Source organism: Corella eumyota, chromosome 4, assembly GCF_963082875.1.
Source record: "Corella eumyota chromosome 4, kaCorEumy4.1, whole genome shotgun sequence".
Lineage (NCBI taxonomy): Eukaryota > Metazoa > Chordata > Ascidiacea > Phlebobranchia > Corellidae > Corella > Corella eumyota.
The window spans coordinates 3,224,167-3,245,935 of NC_137493.1; the positions used below are offsets into that span (position 1 = coordinate 3,224,167).

Genomic DNA, 21,769 nt, shown 5'->3' on the forward strand with positions numbered 1-21,769 from the left:
GGAAGCGCGTGAATTTACTCGCCACTGCCATCTAGCGGGAAGAAAAACTGATAAATTTTAGTGACTACAATCAATCAATTCGTTTTATTTGAACACATTAGCAGAACTTAGACTAAAAAAGTTGTATTAAATATATTTCAAAACAGCAAATAGTTGAATTAAATATATCTAAAGAGCCAATTTAAAAAACAAAATGGCAAAACCAATTTAAAACATAGAATAAAATTCAAGTTTTTGGCACTATTAGAGTTTGCTTTTCAATTTGCTATTTGTTTGTTGAAAAAAACTCCTAAACCCTAACCATTTCTAAAACTAAAAATTAAAATAAATAAAAAATAACTAAAAAGAAGAAATCATAATATAAACAAATAAATAAAAAAGGTGTTAATTTAAGTGGTTATGATATTATACTTAGTAAATGTAAGTGTATAAAATGTATACACTTAGTATTTTTAAATTTTAAAATAGATATCTACAGATTAAACAACTACCTTTAACTAATACACAAAAACAAAATTTGTTTATATAGCTTTATAATTGCAACTTTTTATGTAAAACTTAGCTTGGCATGTTAAATAAATTTTAAACCAAATGATATAATTATATTTACAGTTCATTAAAGAGTCTTGTTTAGATGTACAACCACCAATATAATTTTTAAGAAGATCGCTTTAGTTGACTATTAGAAATTTTAAAAATATTAAATTTATTTAGCCTACTTACTTATAAGTAAAATGAAAAATCTCCTTGTCAACCCTCGTCCCTTAGCACATAATTTGTAAAGTCCTAGAAAAACATAATAAAAAGGATTCATAAAAACAAAGTTGCCTACATACAGTAATATTAAACTTGTGTTCAATATATTATAAATCATAGCTTACCTTGCTTTCATTGGCAGACTAGCTGACTAGAGAATTAAAGTTTGGTTTATCAACAAAATGTATCAAAACCTAACATTCATCTTGGCTTGGAAACATAATGGTCATCACCACAATTTAGCTACCTGAAAAAAAAAACAGTTTATTTAACTATTTGGCTTATTTTATCAATAAAAATTTGTTTTAATACCATGGATTTTACATAAAACTCCTCGTTCCACTACTAAAAAAATAATGTTTAGAATTATGCAATTTATTAGCTAGAGTTTTATAAGTGATAAAAATATATTTAAGATATAATTTAAGTAACAATGTGTTTGCATTGTATTTCTGGTTATTTGTGTGTTAGTTGTGCTTGTGATGACACTATTATATTGTCCAAATACGAAGCAAAAGTACAACAAAATAAAAAAAACCGTATATATTTGTTTACCTATACTAATATTTATTTTTCGTAAACATATTTTACTGATATGATTTCGGCGATATTAAACAACGTCAGATGTCGCCAAAGATGCATGCAACTTTATTGTTGCTGTGAACCGCACCCCAGAAACATGCTAAGTAGTTTTACTTTTTTATTTAACCGGGATACGTTTAAAAAGTAATGTTATGGCGGGAATAGATTTACCGAAATCGTTTAATGAGGTAATAATTTTTGTTTTCATAAAAAATGTTAAGTTTTTATTCTGACATTTCAATTAAATAGATAAAGCAAAATTTGCATTAAAATCGACAAGCTAGGTTGATAACCCTTTTTTAATGCGCAAAGTTTAAAGCCATTCCTATAGATGCAATGAGCCATGACAATACCAACAAATGTGGTCAATCGTCATTTCAGTAAAAAAGAGAAACTTGTACAAGCATTAAAGGGATTGCTGTATCCAGTGGCGGCTCGTGGTAAAAATGATAAGGGGGGCTAATTTTAGAAAGTCATAGCACGACTAGGGGGGTCCGGGGGCCCCCCCCGAAAAATTTTTTTGATATTGATGGCCGTAAATCGGCTATTTTAGATACAAAACGATCTTTTTTTATATTACTTAAGAAGATAAAATTTTTATTTTATCTGATAGTGGGAACAATTTTAAGGTGTGCCTTTAAAGCTATTAGTAACTGGGGTGTAGGGCATACAACATTTTTAATAACCTTTTTTAAATAAACACAATTGTATTTTATTCAATTAACTACTAATGTAGCCTATATCTTGCATAAAATAAAAATGTTTTTTTTTTGTTATTTTTTATTTTTTTCGTCGTCTTCCTTCTAAAAAAAATTTCAAATTCAATAAAAAGCAGTATAGTACATAATACATTTCTTTCATTAATGGTTAGCAAACTGGATTAACATTTAGTTGACCATTTACTAATAACCATTTTTCAGACATAAAAAGCAGTAAAAATACTTTAAGTTAATTAAAACATAAAATCAGCAACATATTTATTTGAGACATTAATGTAATTAGATAGTTTGTGCGAAAAATAATGATATAATTTAAAAAAATTAAAATTACATATCAACAAAAAATTAATATATATAAAACAAACTAATAAAAAAAATTAAAACTTTGATCACCTTTTTCTTTAACTCATCAGCATTTCTTAAAAGCAACATTACAAATAATTAGTTATATATAATAAGTAAACGAAACAAACTATGAAAGGATATTGAACTATTTACCTCTCCTGCTCCCTTCTTTCCTCCCTCTCTACTCTCCTCCTCTTTAACTCCACTTTTCTTTTTTAATAAATATTTTAATCAAACTATTTTTAATAAGCTGGTGAAAAATCTTTTAGCTTCGTTAAAGCTAAACTTTTAGATTTTATAATATAAAACCTAAATTCTCATTTAATGATATAATACTAAACTATAAATTCTAAAAAAATAACGCTAAACTTTCAACCCAATAAAAAAACTAAACTTTCTAATTGTAAACTTGTTAATTTAGACCTAAGTTACCTCTCCTCCTCAATTTCTTCTTCTTCTTTCCTTTTCATGTTTTCTTCTCTAAAATTTTTTTATTTAATTGTTAAATTAATGAAATATTTAAATATAATATTTGCACTTACCCTAATTTTTTCATCTTCTCTCCTCTTTCCTTCCACCCACCCGACCTTCTTCCTCTTTTCCCCCAGCCCTTATCCTCCCATTCCCCCTCCTCTCCTCGCCAAACCCATTTTCCTCTTCCTCTACCACGACCCCTTCCTCCACCCCGACCCCTTCTTCCACCACCTTGACCACTATAATTTTTGTAATTTGATTTTAAAAAATGTGTAAAGTAAATAAATTGATTACTATTTCTTTTTTTAATAAGGTATTTTAACAAGCTATATAAAATATTAAAATTTGTTTCTTACCTCCATTCCCCTACCCCATATTGGTTGAAAGTAAAATTCATTTAATTTTTTTATTTTTTTTTAAAACCTTTTATTCTTTTCAACCTAAAAATAAATTCCAGTTAATTTATTTTAAATTTTTATAATTGCTTTTATATATATATGCACATAAATTTTTAAATATATCCAATTTGCATGTATCCATTGTTTTTTTTTATCCGAACAAATGGTTTTTACACAATCAACCTTTACTGGAAAAACATAATCAACTTTTTCCAGTATAACTCAACACATCAACAGTGGAGGGCAGGCACAATTGATTATTTTCCAGGAAAACTCAACACATCAACAGTGGAGGGCAGGCACAATCGATTATTTTCCAGGAAAACTCAACACATCAACAGTGGAGGGCAGGCATAATCGATTATTTTCCAGGAAAACTCAACACATCAACAGTGGAGGGTCGGCATAATCCTTATCTAAGAAAACATCAACATTACAACACTCATCATCAAAAACACTTTATTTATAATTTAAAAAAGTTCTTCTAATTTTCAACTTGGAAAACAATTCTATGACATTTTTATTAAAATCAGGTGTGGCTGAAATGACATCTTTGTGAATGGATAAGACTGCTAAAGCATTTAACCTATCTTGGCTCATGGTGTTTCTTGAAAATGTTTTAATTCGTTTTAAAGTACTAAAACACCTCAGATTCTGCAGTTGCAATTGGAGTAGTTAAAACTATTCCTATAACCTTACTAACTTCAGAAAAAGTATTCAAAAGTGAACCTTTTATCAGAAATGAATTCAAACCCACAACTGATTTAATGTTTTCAAAGCTGTTGTTAGTGTACAACACTTTAAGTTCGTTGGCCAGCTTTAAACTATCTATCATGGGGTAACCCAGTACCAACTGTTTAACCAAGTTAACTGGAAATATGTTTTTAAACCTTTTAAACAAACATGGATTAACTAATGAGAACGACTCAAATTGTTTTATGTTGCTAAATCGATTAATAATTTCAACAATTATTATATCACAGGCTTCTTTTGCATTTGCGCACAGCAATCTTGAAGAAGTAGCAACCCTTTGGCGTTTTGACAACTCTGGACAAAATTCCATACTAGGTTCCACAAGTTTTCCACGAATATCAATAATAGCCTTCTGAAATAATCAATAGGTTTTTTCAAGTTTTCCACAATTAGATATTTTTTTTATATATGGCAAAACTCTAATCTGCTAATCATGGCGTTCGCCGTTTGGGCTGACTGGCTGGATATGGCGTGGGCAGGCAAAATAAACTCTGCACTTTACTTCGACTGCCAATCAATAAATAAATAACATTTGGCTAAAAACACTACCAAAATTCAATTAAAATTAACAAATTTATACATTTTTTTACTAAAAAAACGTATGCGGAATTAGCCTAAAATGACTGTTTCCGCAAGACATGTGCACGCCCTTTCTAAAACTTGTGCGACGACCTTTCTTACAAAAATCCAATTGATTATTTTAATTTGTTAACTTAAAAATATTATTTAGGGACCTATTACCTCCAGAGAAAATCATAAAATACCCAAATTATGTTTTAATTATTTTATATTTTAATTACTAAGTAAATTGAACGTCAAATTTAAAAAAATCACAAAGCTAAAATTGTCAAATTATTTGGCAACTTTATGGTTGGCTTAGCCCCACTTTTTGATTCAAGTTCTCAACTTTTTTTAAAATTTCGGAATCCTGAAGGCAAAAACAGCGTTAAAATATTTTTTATTTGACAGCCCGTGGGGCTAATTTTGGTTTAGCCCTCACATGTTTACGCTACGTTTTTCGAAAATTTTGGCGTATTTCGTGGCCAAAATAGGCGCTAATTTTTAATATTTTTAATAATTTTAGCAAAAAAAAAATATTTTTAATAATTTTAGCATTGCCGAAAAAACAAATATTATTCAAAATAAAATAAATTATAATTAACAAAAAAACATGTTAAAAAGTGGGGGTTTTAGCCCCATTAGCTCCATAGACGAGCCGCCACTGGCTGTATCAGATAAAAGTATTACTTACAACTAAAGAAAAAGGGTGAAAACGTACATCTCTAATACGAAACACAGAAAAAAAAGAAACGTACATCTCTAATACGAAACACAGAAAGGCTTAGGCTAAAAACTTAGTTAAAAATTTTGTAAGATTTTTTGTAAACAACATAGCGCATTATAGTTTTACAGCAAAAATGTGACTGCTAAAACGTTTTATTCATTCTCGCTAAAACGTAGAAGCAGTCCAGGCAAATATTTGCATACGTTTGTTACATATTAACGGAAATTTATTTAAATAAATTATAGGGTATATAAATAAGTATTCTCTACATTCCAATGTATTATATTTTAAAACAAATTTTTGTATCCCAGTTAGATATAGGTTCTAGAAATAACGAACAAAATTAAAGTTATTTTAAATTTTTAATAATAGTTGAACTCCCATTACCCTTTCCTACCTTGTACTATGTTTACAACAAAAAATCTAAAAAGGTCTTCTCAATTACAAATAGCTGTAATTGGAGCCGGTGTCATTGGCTTGTCAACGGCATATAAAATACAGCAAGATATAAAAGATGCCGGTATCACAATTTTTTATGCAGAAAAATCACCTAACACTACTGCAGATATATCTGGTGGATTTTTATCGCCTTACTGTTGTAATGGGAAAGATATCAGCAGATGGTTTCAACAAACAATGAACTTAATGAGCACTTTGCACGAACGTCCTGACGCTTTACAACTTGGAATTGCTCCAATTTCAGGCTGTTCTTATAGAGACCAACCACCTTCTTTTGCCCCCAACAATATCAGAGATATTAATGAAAATGAGAGGCCATTTTTAACAATCAGTGAAAACGGGTATCAATTTACAACCTGGACTTGTGAAGGCAAGCGTTTTTTAAAGTATCTTGAGAGCGAGTTTTTGGGTCGTGGTGGAAAAATGATTCAGAAAAAAATCAAAAACTTCGAGGAATTAAATTCGTATGACGTCATTATTAACTGCGCGGGAATCGGGGCAAAACAACTTACTAATGACGAAGAATTGACCCCTATCCGAGGTCAAGTTATTATCGTTAAAGCCCCCTGGCTCAAGCAAACTGTGTCCAAAGGAGAATTCTACATTCTACCAAGAATTGACGATGTGGTCTTAGGAGGTACAACCCAAAAAGGAAATTATAATTTACTTGTTGATCCCGTGGATAGTCAATACATATGGGAAGGTTGTTGTAAACTTGAGCCCAGCGTAAAATACAGCACAATTGTTAGCGAAGAAGTTGGATTAAGGCCATACAGATCTACAGTCAGGCTTGAACTTGAAAAAGTTAACTTAGCTGGCAAAAACGTTGTTTTACTGCATAATTATGGCCATGGGGGAGCAGGTGTTTCTTTACATTGGGGATGTGCATTAGATGCAAGCAATATGTTACAGAAATACTTGTTCGAAAAAAATAATCCTCATAAATTGTAACTCTATTTCTAATTACGTACTGTTACTAATTTAATGTCCTTGTATAATTACTTAAATCTATTTTTTATTAACCTTAGTAAACGTAAAGTATGGATATTTAGCTTTGAAATAAATAATTATTATGGTTCGAAATCTTTGATTTCATATTGTTATTGTCAGTGTATTTATTCTTTTTTGTCAGAATTTTAAAAGACAATAACTTCTGTTGTTTAAAAATTAAAAGATTTAAATTTTCAGAATGGTTGTTATTATCCTAATGTGTCGCAAACCTCATATTAACGACATTTAATCAGTTAGTGTGTGTTAAAATGTTTTAGAAGAGACGACGCTCCCGTATAACTGAACTTCACAAAGCCGAAAAATGTTTTGTTCAAATGTCGATTGGAAAAAAACAAAATTGTTCCGTTATAAAAACTTCGCTAATTACTGACTTAAGGCTCTTTTGTAAGATTGCTACAAATTAAAAAAGTCATTTTACCGGGAAAAATATAATGTTACTTAAGCAGAGATCAACAATTTTTGAGCATGTGTTGGCTTAAGAATATGTGTCAAATTCGTGCGTTACAACAAAATTGAAATGTTTTAAAATATCCTTTATAATTAAACTTAGTTTAGATTTCTAAACGCGATAGGAAACGCGTGAATTCACAAATCTATATTACTCGCTACTGTCATCTAGCGGGAAGGAAAACTGATAAATTTTAGTGAGTCAATCCATCAATTCGTTTTATTTGAACACATTAGCAGAACTTAGACTAAAAATAGTTGTATTAAATATATTTCAAAACAGCAAATAGTTGAATTAAATATATCTAAAGAGCCAATTTAAAAAACAAAATGGCAAAACCAATTTAAAACATGGAATAAAATTCAAGTTTTTGGCACTATTAGAGTTTGCTTTTCAATTTGCTATATAACTAAAATGAACAAATCATATTATAAACAAATAAATAAAAAAGGTGTTAATTTAAGTGGCTATGTTATGATACTTAGTAAATGTAAGTGTAAAAAAAAGTGGCTATGTTACGATACTTAGTAAATGTAAGTGTGCATATTTTACTGATATGAATTCGGTGATATTAAACAACGTTAGATGTCGCTAATGATGCATGCAGCTTTATTGTTGCTGTGAACCACACGCCAGAAGCATACAAAGTAGCATCTTTATCAAACCAGAAAACGTTTAAAAATTTTGTTATGGCGAGAACAGATTTACCGAAATCGTTTAACGAGGTAATAGTTTTTGTTTTCATGAAAAATATCAAGTTTTTATTCTGACATTTCAATTAAATAGATAAAGCAAGGCCATGGAGTTATAATGAACGTTCTGGACAACCGTTCAATTAAACTAAATGCAGCTCTAACATTTTGGAAAAAAGGGGATATTACTCAGTTGATTTCGTTTCTTTTAAAAACTGATGATGATAGCGTTTTTGTTGATGTATTACCCAAAATTACTAAATGGTAAGTCAAGTATAATACCTCTTAATATGTCAGTATGTGTAACAAAAAAAGTGTCTAATTTTGTCCACTAATCATCAATTGTGTAAACTGATTATATTCCCAAAAAAGTTTGTTTTAACATACTACAAAAAAAATACTTTCAATAACTTTAAAAGGTGTACTTTACTTTATCTTAACTCTTTAAATAACATTTTTAGTAATTGCAAATTATTAAGTTTTTAATTGTTTGAACAGCTATTTTATCAATCTAATTCCTGAGATTTTAGTTTTAAAGTTAAATTGCCTGTTGGTATATTATGTTGTTTTACATTTGATGTATTTTAAAGTATACAACAAGATGAGGAAAAAAACACTAAGCAAGTCAGTTTAGGTGCTTGCCTTGAACTATTACCCATTCTAGATCGATTACTTCACAAAAAATTCGAACAGTTGAGTATCAGATTCTCTCAAACATTTTTGCACATCACTTCTGTTTTTTTGCAATCAATTTAAGCCAAATTTTGTTTAGGTACATAGTTGTAAGTTTAGACTTACTAAGAACTCTAATTAAACGTTGGTTTCATGAGTTAAGAAAAATGAAGGAAGAAAATCAATCGCTAAACTCCAGTCTGTAAGAAAACTGCATCTTTTCTCCAAAATACTCTTTTTTTTTTTAATTTATAAATTTAAAAAAAGGGAATTGCTTTTCTACAATAATGTGTCAAATAATGCAAAAAAAATTCTATTTTTGTTAGGAGTTTATCACCAGTTTATGTTTCACTTATTTCCATGTCAAACTTTGTTAAACATCTATCCACTAAAGAAAAAGAAGTTGGAAGAAAGGCAAAGGTAACTCTTTTCTTTTTTTTCTATAAAACTGTTGTGAATATAAAAATAAGATATAACTCCTGCATTGTAAATTCACTTTTCTAAAAACTTTTAAATTTTGATTTGACAGATTGTTTATGACCTTATAGAACAGTTAACATGAAATGAAGACTTCGAAAAATTGTGTTTTTTTTATTTTATAGATAAAATTCACTGTGTTTTGCTTGCATATAACGAAAAAGTATTTAAAAACCTATGAAACAGTATAAAAATAATCTACATCTAACAAAAATTGATTAAAAAACAATGTTTTTAATATATAAATAACCAAAATAAGATAGAAAAACTTTAATTCAATTGCACTACATTTCTACAAAGCAAGATTTTTCAGTGTTAAACACTTTTGTAATAAGTAGGTGAACCCCAAAGTGATTTTTCGTCTTTAGTTTTAAACGGAAGTGGTAACAAAAATGCAAGAAACCAAAGTTTTCCGAAAACTTTTGTTACATTCGTGAAAATTCCTTCATCATACTTACGTGATTGTGTCATGAAATCGTGAGGAGTTTGCCCTCGAACAACACATATTATTTCCGTAACAAAAAGAAACATACAACCCATGCCAGTTGTAAGTGAGCAATACAAGATCATGATACAAACCAGTGTTGTAAAGTTTATTTCGATACCTTCAACCCACAACCAATTGTAAAATAATCCCGGGAGAAGATAAGAGAAAAGTGTGTACAAGGAAAGATTAACTGGCATGTAAGTAACACTTAAATAGGCAAAAAGAACTTTTACAGAATGAAAACAGCCTAAACCCACATACAATCTATAATATAAATAATAAGTTAAGAATGGTCTTAAATTTAATAAAAGTAAACTACATCTTTTAACTTACGTAAAGGGTATAAAAAAGCGTTGATTTCTTAGTCCAACACACTTCGTTAAAAAGAAACAGTGGTGATCACGTTTTAAAATACAAGTATTGCATAAAGTACAGTGATGTGATCTCGGTGGAGAATGCTGATTGCAGTTAGGGCAGAAACGAAATGCTTTTGGTGGATCACTTAAAGGTATTCCTGTGCAGAATTTCATTAAAAAGATAAAAAGTTAAGTCTAATGTTTATAATAATTAATATATATTAACAAATATTATTTGTACCTGATTTAAATTCACTTCCCATACTGCAGGCTAAAAAGTAATTTCCCATCATATTTAACAACACAAATATTAGGTAATAAGTATTTTCTGCTGCTTTCCATTTGTCTTCTTTAAAAATAACTGGGTATGCAATAAAAATGCTGCTGTAGAGCACACTTATTGTAAGTAAAAAGTAATACCCAACAGCAGTTGCATGAACTAACCCTAAGTAGGGTTTAAAATTGTTTTTCATACCTTTAGTAATAAATTTTTAATACAAACCTAAAATGGAAGATGGGTAAACAAAAACATATAAGTGGGTTGAAATAAGAATATTTTTTTTAAAAATATTGATTGTTTCTAAAAATACAACCCAATCTATACAAAATTATTAGTATATAGTTTTTAATGGTGGCCCCCATTTTCCAAGAGGTAAATTAGCCTTTTCATCATAAGTTAATTCAGGCCTATTTTTAAGTTTGTAAAGCTCTCTTTTTCTGTAATATCGTTTCCATGGTTGTGCTTCAAAAGGCTCCCATGCATCTTTTAGTTTAACACTAAAGTCCAGTTTTTTGGTAATATCATAATCTTTTTTGTTCGTAAAGGGATGCCATTCACCTTGAATCGAAGGACAGTCTGTGTGAAATTTTTTGCGCATCCGTACAATGGGTCTTCCGGATCGCATTGCAATTTCTTCTAATTCCAATACAATATCTTCATTGTCCTTTCTTATTAATTGTTTTACTTCTTCTGTTCCATTTAGAAATTCAACTAGAGCTGTAGGTTCAGCTTCTGGTTCAGGCAGTGCATAGCAAACAACACTTGGGTGTTTGTGTGCAAAATTAATTAAATCGTTCTCTACAAATTTTCGAACAAACCGACTTTCAACAGCAGTTGGGCAAAACTTAAGTGTTATTCGTTTAAGTTGTACTACTGGTCTTCCTACTCCGTTTTGTAATATACTTTTTACAAAATCAGATGCACTTGATCGTAATGTATATCCTCTGGCACCATACAATCCAGCCATTTTATTTGGCTTAACTTAAAAACTAAACCATAAATTTATTACCAAACTAGAAATTATAAAAAAAAAATTAAGAATCAACCAATTTAAAGTATTTTGTGTTATAAAGCATCTGCTGAACAATATATAGTAATCATACTTTATAAGAATAATATAGTGAGTGACATCATTTTTTTCTGATTTAAGTACCAAAAGTCAGATTTACTTGTAATTTATTTTGTTATAATCAGATATTCAACTTTTTAACTTGACCATCTTTCCAGTACATTCAACATTGAACTTTTAAAGAGAAACTGGTATTTAAAAAATTTAACGCATTTTAAACGTTAAAATTTACCTTTAATTTGTGGTAAGTAATAACCCTAAAAAAGGGGAATCACAAAGGCTAGACGGTTAGTTAGTTATTTAATAACACTTATTTTTAGGCTTTCAAACACGTGCAATTCCAAAAAACTTTATCAGTTTGTTAATATTTTCATTCAACTAAAACAAAGTTTTTCGCTAATCATGCGTAGCAAATTAATATATTTTTCTATGTTCTTTTGAATAAATAATTTTTGTATTGGTTTATAATTAATTTAATTTTTAAATTAAATATATAAGATTTTGATCAAAAAATAATTAATTTTTATTAACCATATACCTTCATGACTACAACAAATTTATTTTTTAAATATCAATTTGACAACTCCTGCTCGAGTAACACTATGGTAACTTATTACGCCAAAAACAACAACAACGACATGTGTCAATTTAAGATGTTCTGTAATCGTTCCAAATTCAAATATAATTAACCGTTTTTATTTATTAATTGTCTGCCTGTTAAATTACACGTTTATTTGTATTTTTAATGTATTTCTTAATTCGATATATCTCTTATGTAGGCAATTTATAAACTATGCAAACCCAATAAAAAACTGTATGTAATGTTGGGTAATACTGGAGTTTGGGGTTCATATGGTTACAGGGAAACTGAAAATGAACTTTTACACCAACAAAATCCTGGCTACCCTGTCTCAGAAGTTTTATATCTTCATTCAAAACAGGACAAGTACATATTCTTATTTAGGATTACTATTTTTATAATACAAGTTTAAGAATTAACTTTTCCCCTAGAATTACTTAAATTTATTTTTTAGAAAAAGCGGAAATGGTAATATCCACCGAAATAATCGACTTGAACAACAAAGAGAGAGAGTTTTTGCTGCAACTGTAGAAAGAAGGTTGGATCGACGACAAAAACTCCAGCGTGACCTTTTAAGAGAATACGACAAAGAATATGTTGAAAGCGTATTAAGAAAAGATTATTATGTAGATAGCATACCTGACAATGATCCAGATCAATTTAATATAAGTAAATACCTTTTTTAGACTATTAAAAATATTTACACCGGCAGCGTGGTGTAGTGGTAAGAACACTTGCTACACCACACATGAGGTTGTGGGTTCAATCCCTTTCATGCTGTAGCGCCCTTGAGTAAGGCGCTATAAACGATATGAACTCCTGCTGAGCCAGCATTTAATCAGCAGTATAATTATTGGGCAATTATAATCTATAATATTTCAAACTGCCACAGGCAACTGGGTTGGAGTAACTGATGTTACTCTATGTTTAAGTCGCGCATTCGACTTTACCACATCGAGAATAAAGAAATATACAAAAAAAAATATATATATTTATGTTTTTAATACAACTTATGGTGTTTTTTTTACTTAGGACAATATTATCAAAAAACCGAGCCACATAAATATGCAATTAATGATGACACAAATTCACTATTCAACTACAGCTCAAAAAAGCTAGTTAGAAAAAGGTATTCATTTTTACATACTCTATGTGGTGAAAATATATTTAAATAACAAACTATTTACTATAACACTTGCTAATTTATAATTTTTATTAAAAATTGTAGAATCCGTCCAAAAAGTGCAATCGTAGGAATATCTAGAACTCCCAGAAGTAAACTCTTGCCAAGATCAGAAAGATTTAGTAAAGGTTCAACTTGAAAATCAGCTTGCAATAGTTTTTTTAGTTTTGTCATAAAAAAATTTCAGTTGTCTGGATTTTGTATAACCCTATATATATAATAAATCTTAAAATTTAAATAAGGTATAAATTATTTTTGGTTTAGTTTTGTTAGGAAAATTATTTAAAGTTGTTTAAGAGGCATTTGTAATTTAGATAAGATTCCAAGAATTCAAAGTGACCCAACAATTTGTTCTAACCCCTTGAACCCAGTTGCTGTGAAACACTCTTGTTTTTTTAATCTTACAGCAGAGGAAAGACGAAGGTAACTATCTAAAAAAAGTTAACAATATACCTTAATACTACCAAGTTTAATCTAAAGATGTTACTGTATTTATTTAAGTATTAAGGGCCTTACAGTATTGATTCAAATTGTTAGCTAAAACAAATTTGCTTTCTTTTTTTACTAACTATTAGAATAAAAAACTGGTTGATACAAACCATCTTTTGTTAGACATTCAAGAAGTGGTTGTGAGCATTGTCCTGTGGAATGCCGTCCAGTCTCAAATAGTTCATACAGACCCACATCTTCTACTGGATTACAGGCCAATGCTGGCCCTAATCATTACCAATACTTTCATTATGACCGTTATATTCGAAACCAGCGTCCACGGTCTGCTATTGGACAGGTAGTAAGGCTACATTTTTTCTTGAAGTTATTTTTTATTGTTAAATGTATAAAAAAGAGCTTATGAATTTGAAAGTACAGGATTAAAAATAATTCAACTTTAGCTTGGGTGCCTAAAAAGAAATAAAATTTGTAGTTTTTTTAACTGTTTTGTGTTTAAAGCGGAGACTGTTTCTCGAAAAGAGTGGAAAACTTAATGAAACTGCAATTCCTGTTGAGTTCAAAAATATTGTCAAATCTTGTGAATTTCATGTAAATCCAAGAAGCGGGTATTTAGTATATTGAAAAATATTATTAAAAAAACTTAAAAAAATGTTATGTTTAATGTTCTTGGAGACAGCAAAGTAATGCATTTTAAATTTTATTAGGAGCCCTACACGGTCTCATGATGGTGTAAAAGAAGCATGGACAGATAATAGTAAAGATAAGTTAGTAAGTTAGATTAACAAGAATTTTAAAGTTTAAAAATTAGGGTAATAAATAATTTGTCAAATATATAGAAATCTAGTAACACAATCCCACAATTTTCTTATTTATTAATTTAAGAACATTGATATCACTTTGGATTCAGCTAGAGAAACAATGGAAATTGAAACTGATGGTAAATTATTATTTATTTTATGTGAAACTGTTCTTATTCATATTTAAGTTGGTTCCTAATAATTTTGCCATACTTTACATCTTAAATATAGAGTAACTTCTATTATTTTAACCGAGATTGGGTTGTCGCAACCATTTTTACAATATTCTTTGCAGTTACTGTAAACAGTACCCAGGGGATTAGACATCGAAACAGTGGAATCGAACTGGAGACCTCATGTGGCCCATAACTCTTAACTGATTAGTGTTTAGATTATTTAAAAAAAATATGTTTTAAATTGTAGATGACAATATTCAAAACGATAGTGTAAGAGCACAAGCTGAATTGGCTTACAAAGCTATCACAAGTGACAACATGATTTTATTAGACATTCCAGCAGAGGATTTTACCAGAGTACCAGTAAGTAAATTATTAAAAAAATTATTATATTTGTTTTTATGTCTGATTAAATTTACCTGCCAAAAGAAAATCTATATATTGACCAGCTGAATTTTTTTATTTACTTTTCACTTGATCTTCTTGTTTGCTAAAGAAGTCTAATGCAAATAATCCTTATTAAAACTTTTAATGGACTTCTCTGTGTAATAGAATAGATAGGAGAGGTTAAGTAAATAGGCTTACATCTTATTTTAATGTATAAATTTAATTTAAACTGAGTTGTATAGATCACCAGGGCGATGATAAATATTGTAAAGTTTTTTATTAGCTGGTATGGGAGTACATTTTTTGTGGATAAAGTTAATAAAATTTTTGTTACTTATAAAGATTTTTTTTGGGAAAATTTTCAGTATAAGTTTATTCGTTTTTAAAATGATGTGTATCAAAATATTATTCAGTCTCAGTTGTGTAATTATTAATTTAGTGTTAGAAAAATATTGTGTTATATAGTGACAATTGTAAAGTAAAACTTTTAACTAATATTTAGAGTCAGGGTATATAAAATAACAAAATTTGTTTTAACATATATATTTCAAGAAATTTGTAATATATTTAGACTCCAACGCCGACTCTATCAAGAGCAGAATCCGTTCAATCTGAAAAATCTGGTAATTTTTATTTTAAATTTAAAAGTCTTACAAGTATATTTTTGTAAATTGCAATGTTAGAACAGTAAATTTTAAAATCGGAAATTTTTTATTTTTAGATGAGAAAGAACCGCCTCCAATAATAAATCAAGTAAGATAACTTTAAAGTTGTAAATATATTTAATTTGCTATAACAACTTTAAAAAACCGACAGCGTGGTGTAGTGGTAAGAACACTTGCTACACCACTATGAGGTTGTGGGTTCAATTCCTACTGGTCTCATGCTGTAGTGCCATTAAGCAAGGCGCTATAAAACGTATAAACTCCTGCTAAGCCAGCACTTAATCAGCAGCATAATTACCGAACAATTATAATCTATAATATCCAAAACTGCTAAAAGGGAACTCGAGATTGGATCGGAGTAACTGATGTTACTATGTTTAGGTCGCGCATCTGACCTTCCCACAATGACGATAAAAATACATACAAAAAAAGAGATTATGTATACAGGTTGAATTTGTGTTGTTTAGTCTAAGTTACTTTTGTACTAATTGATTTCTTTATTTTTTATACCAAGGGTTTTGATATGTTGACCGGCCAAATTTTTGGAGAGACAAAGGAAGTAGAAATTTATTCCAATGAGGGAAAAGATTCAGACAAGGAAGAACAGAGCACAGTAGATGAGGATCCGGAGTTTCAAATCCAAGTCAGCATTCAGACTCCTCCTCCCCTTCCCATTAAAAGGTTTGATGTCGAGAAGGTAGACATTGTTGATCCTGACGAAGATACAGATGCAGAAATGTTGTTAGAAAATAATAACAAGGTAATTTTTACCTTTTTTGATTTATCCTTGGTGTAAAAAATAATTAACTTTTATTTTGGTTAAATATTTAAATAACATATAACCCTTACTGTCCCTTTTTCTTGTAAATCATTAAAAGTGGCTTATTATGTTTTACATAAGTTTTTTTTTTCTTTTGATTAGAATACTGATGAAAAATTCCCAGATATACCAACATCACAACCCGAAGGTAGGGGCAATGTTTTGTTATTTATAAATTACCTTTAATTTTTATTACACACCATAGGCCAAATTTTTATTAAAGTTTTATCATATATAAATTGTATTAACTTCATAATACTGGTCTTGTGTAAATAGAAGAGCTGTATGTAAATATGTAGATTTTGTAGGAAGTTATTGTATTGGTTGATGTAATAAAATTGTTTATACAGAAGAAGTTGATATAAAAGAACCTGAGTTGGAAGATTACAGCAGAGATGATATTCTACCACAAACTGATTATACTGAGTTTGATTCAGATAGGTATTAAACATTCCTGCTTTACATTTTTTTTGTTAAAAACTTTTGGGATTTCGCTGTAAAAGAATCTTAAAAATGTTAAGGTTTTAATAAAATTGTAAATGACTCTAATAAATATTTGGAAGTATATGAATTAATGTTTAAAACTGTCAAGGGCAAATTAAGACTTGATCAGAAAAATAAAAGTTTTCCAATCTTTAGGCTGTGAAGTCGCCTTTCTACATTACATGTGTAAAAAAAATTACTAATAATATAACATTTTTTAACAACTTTTATAACGTTTTTATCAGTACAACAGGCATTAAATCACCACGCTCAATTTTAAAAGACAACAAAGACAAAACTTCTCGTGAAAGTTCTCCTATTCGAGTTACATTCAGAACTAAAACAGACGTTGAAAAGGTAGATGTTCAACCAATACAAAATAAGGTATTCAAAAAGGATCTTACTAATTACCACACAGGACCACATGGAAGCGACTATTTATCACACAGGACTACACAGGACGCAGTGACTGTTTTTACTGTCATTTAATACCCACCAAATATGTGACACTTTTTATTAAACCCTGACCTAGCCCTCTTCTAGGAAATGCCCCTAGTTGCTCCAATACAAAAAAACAGTTTTCGCGATTTCCAAATTTTATTTTATATCTGGTGTGGTAAATGTATTGTTCTGTATGGCCTATACTGTCCTGTGTTGTTTTGTGTGGTTCTGTGTGGTAATTAGTAGGACCGTTTAAAAACCCAACAACAAAATATTATAAAACATAAACAAAACAAATCTTATATTACGTGTATTCCTTTTCCCTTTAGTAGATTTTTTTATCACTTTTAGGCACAAACAACTAGTAATAATAAAACCTATTATTAGAACCTTATTAATTATAAATGAACATTTTTTATAACCCTTTTTTTAGGATGATTATAAAGAAAATGATATAAAAGAACCTCCAGTTATTCAAGTCCCTTATACGGATTATGATAAACATGCTAGAAAGGAAAATAAAACAACAAAGAAGTTACAAGAAAATAATTACATTGCTGAAAAAAGTGTAGATACTGCAATTATATTCACTACTCCAGCTGAAACAAAGGTGACAAAAAGAATTTGTTTTCCTTTAATTGGTATGAACTTTTGCTGAGCTAACTCTTAATTAGCAGTTTAATTATCGGGCAATTATATTCTATAATATCCCAAAAGGCAACTTAAGACTGGGTCAGGGTAACTGATGTTACTCGAAGTTTAGGTCATGCATTCCGACCTTTCCACATTAAGAATAAATGAATTTAACAAATAACCATATTTAAATCCTGATATGTTAATTTTTAAGGTTTCTATTTATTTGTGTTTATTAACAAACACTTTCATATTTACTCATATATTTTCGTCAGTTTCTTTAGCAATATTCTAGTTTATAAAGCATAGGTATTTTACATTTAAACATAAACACATTAAAGTAGTTATTAACGAAACATGTCTGCTGTAAAAAAGTAAAACAATAAAGTTTTAAAATAAATAGAAACAGCTTGAACTTCAGTTGTCAACAGTGTCTGAGTAAACGTGAGTGTATTCAATGGTGCTTTAAAAGGCATAGCTTCTTGGGAATCAGTATCACAAGTAGATGTAGATCACTTGATTGCAATAATGTAAAAGACAGTAAAAAATAAGTGCTACCTTGCTAGACATTTTAACTGTGAAAAGACAATAAAATCAATTGTTTATACAAAGTTATATATTTAAGCTTGTAACTTTGGCTTAACCAGGCACCTTATAAAGAAGAATAAAAATAGTAGATAGTTATAATTTAAGTCGTCATTAAAGGAAGAATTGTCTTTAAATGTAGTAATGTAACTGGCTTAAGTTAGTTTTAAATATTTCTAATAACTTTTGTGATTTACTTTTTTAAAAAAGGTTATAAAAGAAGAGCCACTTGAGCCAGTTAAACCAGTATACGAAGAACCAACTGACGAATACTTAAAACGTCTTTTATCCAGTCCCGATCTTGGCGATTTTAGTGCTCCTGAATTTCCTGACCAGCCCGAAAAAACTAAGAAGAAGGGTAAAAAATCTGGTGGAAAAAAGAAGAAGGGTAAAAAGAAAAAAAAGAAAAAGGTTGTTATCAAGAAACCGGAAGAACCTAAGGAGCCACTTTTTGAATACGATCCAAATGTAAGATTATTTTTATTTATTTATCGAATATTTTTCAATTGTACCGGCAGCATGGTGTAGTGGTAAGAACACTTAGTTGTACCACATGAAGTCCTGGGATTGATCTCCACTGCTCCCATGCTGTAGCGCCCATAAGAAAGGCGCTGTGACCGATATAAACTCCTACCGAGCCAACACTTAATTAGCAATGAAATGAAAAAGGCCTCATATGGAACGGTTGTAAATCGGCGTATATATCATTTTTTTTATAAATGTTTATATACAAATTTTAAACAAAATTTATTAAATTGCCAATACTACACTTAATCTAAATTTAATATTTTAACAGGAACTTAGCGTGGTTGAGATGACCAAGCGAAGATTAGCCAATCAGAAACGAGAGAATAATGATCTGATTTCTGCGATCAACACCATGAAGATATTTGATGATGCTTGCAGAGAGGTAAATATACTAAAGTTAAAATTATTTTTATTATAATTTCTTAAAAATTAACATAGGTTATAAGCATATACGTAGGTCCGTTTTTTAACTTCTTTTTATCCTTTTTTCCCCCTGTTTGTGCTGTATGTTGGTATAAGTCTAAAGTATTTAACTTGTCCTATTTTTTTGTATTAACTTCCTATTCTATTGCCACTTTCAATAGATCTAGGTGTGTTTTTATAAGGCCTTTGTTACACATTGCTTAAAACAGCATATTATATAGTTAAGGGTATTTAAAAAGCCAAGTTGGGCAAAGTATATACGTAAGTAAGTCTCAGTAAGGAAGTACTAGCAATTTGTATATAGAAGTAGGTAAAAATTTTAGTTATTTAGTGACTTAACCGTACAAAGATAATATAGACTTGATATAGGGTTAACGTTTGCTTAATTTCAAGAAATATAGAAAATATTATACCAGAGAAGATATGGCATCTTGGAAACAACACGCTGAGGCAAGTGAATCTAAATTTTCACTTCTAAAAAGTCTGCGATTCTTAGAACAGGGCTCATTCGCAAGACAGACTTTGAGGTGTTATATTTTTTTGCAAACCTAAACATCGGTTTTAGATTTTTTTTTATCAATTTTCGATACCTTATTTGGGCTGATAATAGTTAGTTTAGTGCTTCGAATCAAAGCTTAAAACAGTCAAAATGGAGAAAAAAATTATATATTTTTTAAGTACTAAACTATTACGTATAATAACTAAAGGCTTCGTGAAATTGCAGAAAATCTTGGAATATACAAATTTCTAAATAGAATTATATAACTATAATATACCAGATACGTTTATGCGAACGTCTCTTATGATTTTTTTATATTTTTAACAGAAAACAAAGAATAAGCCATGGTTGTTTGGAAGGATGGCTCTTTCGAAACAAATTTGTCGTTTTTGGCTTCCAATGGACTTGCGAGAATTAGAAGGTAAATAAAATGCCCAATTTTTTTTTTTTATTCTTATATGTAAGCCGAAATAATATAATTTTTTTTCTTTGGAAATAGACCTTACACCGTCCCAGTACATATTGCAATTTTGCGTAATATGCAAACGCCGCACCAAGTTTTACACCCAAGTTTTTGATCGTAATTTGCAACGTCGCAAAATAAAAGAACCACTAACAGATGTCACCAGATTTACGCTTAGTATAAAGGTAACGACATGGTAGATTTTTATTACTTTGTCTTGAAAATTTTAAAAAACGTATTTCTTATATATAGAGTAACTTTTGTTAACCCGGCCCAGTCTCGAGTTGGCAATTTGGGATATTATTGATTATATTTGCTCGATAGTTATAAGCTGCTGATTAAGTATTGGCTTGAGTTTGAGTTGAGCAGGAGTTTTTACCGTTTAAACCGCCTAACTTAAAGGCTCTACAGCATGACAGCAGTGGGGATCGAACATAGGACTTTATGTGGTGAAGCCAAGTGTTCTAACCACTACACCACGCTGCCCTAAACAGTAGCACAATATACTGATAGTTCTCCATAATGTATAAAACCATTCATGCAACAAACAAACTACTTTTAGGAAACCACACTTGCCTTACGTGACGTGCACGCGGATTGTATTTCGGATTACGACATTGGACAACTTTACACTCTTCTATGCATAGACGACAAAGGAAGTCGCTGTAGCGTTTTCAGGGTAAACAGCGGTTTATTCGTGTCAATGTGCGCTCTTGCTGAACGACTTTTCTACGAAAACTTTGTGTAAGTTAACAGGACTTGTTTTCTTAGTGTCCTGAATGGCAATTGTTATAATGTGAATTAATTGGTATTTAATAGAACGGAGGACGCCGAAGATTTAGAAAGTTCACATCGAAAGAGAATCGAGTTGGCGGACTTCGACAATCTTACGTGGAGGTTGCGCGACGTAGACATATTCGATGAACTCCGTGACCTCTTGTTTAGCTTATGACCTTTGACACATCAATAAATATATATATGTTGCAGTTAGGATTACGTCACGTAAAACGTGGACGTAATTTGTGACGTCACATCAGTATCGTTTACACAATGATATTTCGCTTTTATTCTTAACTGTTTAAATTTAGTAATTATATAACTATTTATTGCTTAAAAATTTTACCTTTTTATGTACAAATATATATATTACTCTATATATGTAGCAGTGTGTAAACATGTTTAATACACAAATATATATATTGTTTATCTTTGTGTTAGATTTGCAATTAAGAATAAATACGTTTGCAAGAATCAAGTTGTAATTTTGGAAGAATTTTTTTTAAGTTGATGACACAAATTTTGATGGTTTCAAGAAGGTAAGATTAAAATCGGGCTTTCTTTTGACAGGCCAGATTTTATTTGGCCCCTTGGAATTGGCCAGAACAAAAGACAA

The 21,769-nt window shown here is 29.8% G+C and overlaps 4 protein-coding genes and 1 pseudogene across 7 annotated transcripts; 3 read left to right on the top strand and 2 right to left on the bottom strand.

The window, feature by feature from the left end:
- Positions 1-5,656: 5,656 nt before the first annotated feature.
- On the top strand, positions 5,657-6,758 carry LOC145751075 (D-aspartate oxidase pseudogene; annotated as a pseudogene).
- Positions 6,759-7,864: 1,106 nt separating this feature from the next.
- On the top strand, positions 7,865-9,339 carry LOC145749708 (KATNB1-like protein 1). 2 transcript variants are annotated; one of them, XM_082565542.1, is made up of 6 exons: positions 7,865-7,955; positions 8,017-8,186; positions 8,513-8,614; positions 8,695-8,796; positions 8,921-9,014; positions 9,124-9,339. In XM_082565542.1, exons 1-6 carry the CDS (start codon positions 7,920-7,922, stop codon positions 9,154-9,156), a joined length of 537 nt encoding a protein of 178 aa, XP_082421668.1. In that variant the 5' UTR covers positions 7,865-7,919; the 3' UTR covers positions 9,157-9,339. The 2 variants fall into 2 exon arrangements, with proteins under 2 accessions (XP_082421668.1, XP_082421670.1); XM_082565544.1 differs by lacking the exon at positions 8,513-8,614.
- On the bottom strand, positions 9,176-10,485 carry LOC145749706 (putative palmitoyltransferase ZDHHC24). Its single transcript, XM_082565540.1, has 3 exons — positions 10,156-10,485; positions 9,892-10,072; positions 9,176-9,822 (listed from the first exon to the last, which is right to left on the bottom strand). Exons 1-3 carry the CDS (start codon positions 10,385-10,387, stop codon positions 9,387-9,389), a joined length of 849 nt encoding a protein of 282 aa, XP_082421666.1. The 5' UTR covers positions 10,388-10,485; the 3' UTR covers positions 9,176-9,386.
- Positions 10,417-11,203, bottom strand: LOC145749707 (large ribosomal subunit protein mL43-like). The gene has a single exon (XM_082565541.1). The coding sequence runs from the start codon at positions 11,159-11,161 to the stop codon at positions 10,526-10,528; it is 636 nt and encodes a 211-aa protein (XP_082421667.1). The 5' UTR covers positions 11,162-11,203; the 3' UTR covers positions 10,417-10,525.
- An 844-nt stretch (positions 11,204-12,047) lies between these two features.
- LOC145749741 (uncharacterized) lies at positions 12,048-21,621 on the top strand. Of its 3 annotated transcripts, none has more exons than XM_082565592.1 (23): positions 12,048-12,209; positions 12,298-12,512; positions 12,876-12,972; positions 13,072-13,154; positions 13,341-13,449; positions 13,639-13,813; positions 13,975-14,081; positions 14,181-14,244; positions 14,359-14,413; positions 14,697-14,812; positions 15,408-15,459; positions 15,558-15,589; positions 16,016-16,261; positions 16,424-16,469; positions 16,672-16,762; positions 17,050-17,188; positions 17,679-17,855; positions 18,674-18,931; positions 19,260-19,373; positions 20,241-20,334; positions 20,413-20,561; positions 20,939-21,120; positions 21,196-21,621. In XM_082565592.1, the coding sequence occupies exons 1-23, from the start codon at positions 12,085-12,087 to the stop codon at positions 21,326-21,328; spliced, it is 2,859 nt and encodes a 952-aa protein (XP_082421718.1). In that variant the 5' UTR covers positions 12,048-12,084; the 3' UTR covers positions 21,329-21,621. The 3 variants fall into 3 exon arrangements, with proteins under 3 accessions (XP_082421718.1, XP_082421720.1, XP_082421719.1); XM_082565594.1 differs by having other exon boundaries at positions 17,050-17,161; XM_082565593.1 differs by having other exon boundaries at positions 16,675-16,762.
- The last annotated feature ends 148 nt before the right edge of the window (positions 21,622-21,769 follow it).

Bases quoted from the DNA above. Each gene is read 5' to 3' on its own strand.
- LOC145749707 (XM_082565541.1), bottom strand. From the start codon at position 11,161: ATGGCTGGATTGTATGGTGCCAGAGGATATACATTACGATCAAGTGCA.
- LOC145749708 (XM_082565542.1), top strand. From the start codon at position 7,920: ATGGCGAGAACAGATTTACCGAAATCGTTTAACGAG. The intron at 8,187-8,512 runs GTAAGTCAAGTA...TGTATTTTAAAG, and splicing joins TTACCCAAAATTACTAAATG to TATACAACAAGATGAGGAAA. The intron at 9,015-9,123 runs GTAACTCTTTTC...TTGATTTGACAG, and splicing joins AAGTTGGAAGAAAGGCAAAG to ATTGTTTATGACCTTATAGA.
- LOC145749706 (XM_082565540.1), bottom strand. From the start codon at position 10,387: ATGAAAAACAATTTTAAACCCTACTTAGGGTTAGTTCATGCAACTGCT. The intron at 10,073-10,155 runs GTACAAATAATA...AATTCTGCACAG, and splicing joins GGGAAGTGAATTTAAATCAG to GAATACCTTTAAGTGATCCA. The intron at 9,823-9,891 runs GTAAGTTAAAAG...TTTATATTATAG, and splicing joins CGCTTTTTTATACCCTTTAC to ATTGTATGTGGGTTTAGGCT.
- LOC145749741 (XM_082565592.1), top strand. From the start codon at position 12,085: ATGTTGGGTAATACTGGAGTTTGGGGTTCATATGGTTACAGGGAAACT. The intron at 12,210-12,297 runs GTACATATTCTT...TTTATTTTTTAG, and splicing joins CTTCATTCAAAACAGGACAA to AAAAAGCGGAAATGGTAATA. The intron at 21,121-21,195 runs GTAAGTTAACAG...GGTATTTAATAG, and splicing joins CTTTTCTACGAAAACTTTGT to AACGGAGGACGCCGAAGATT.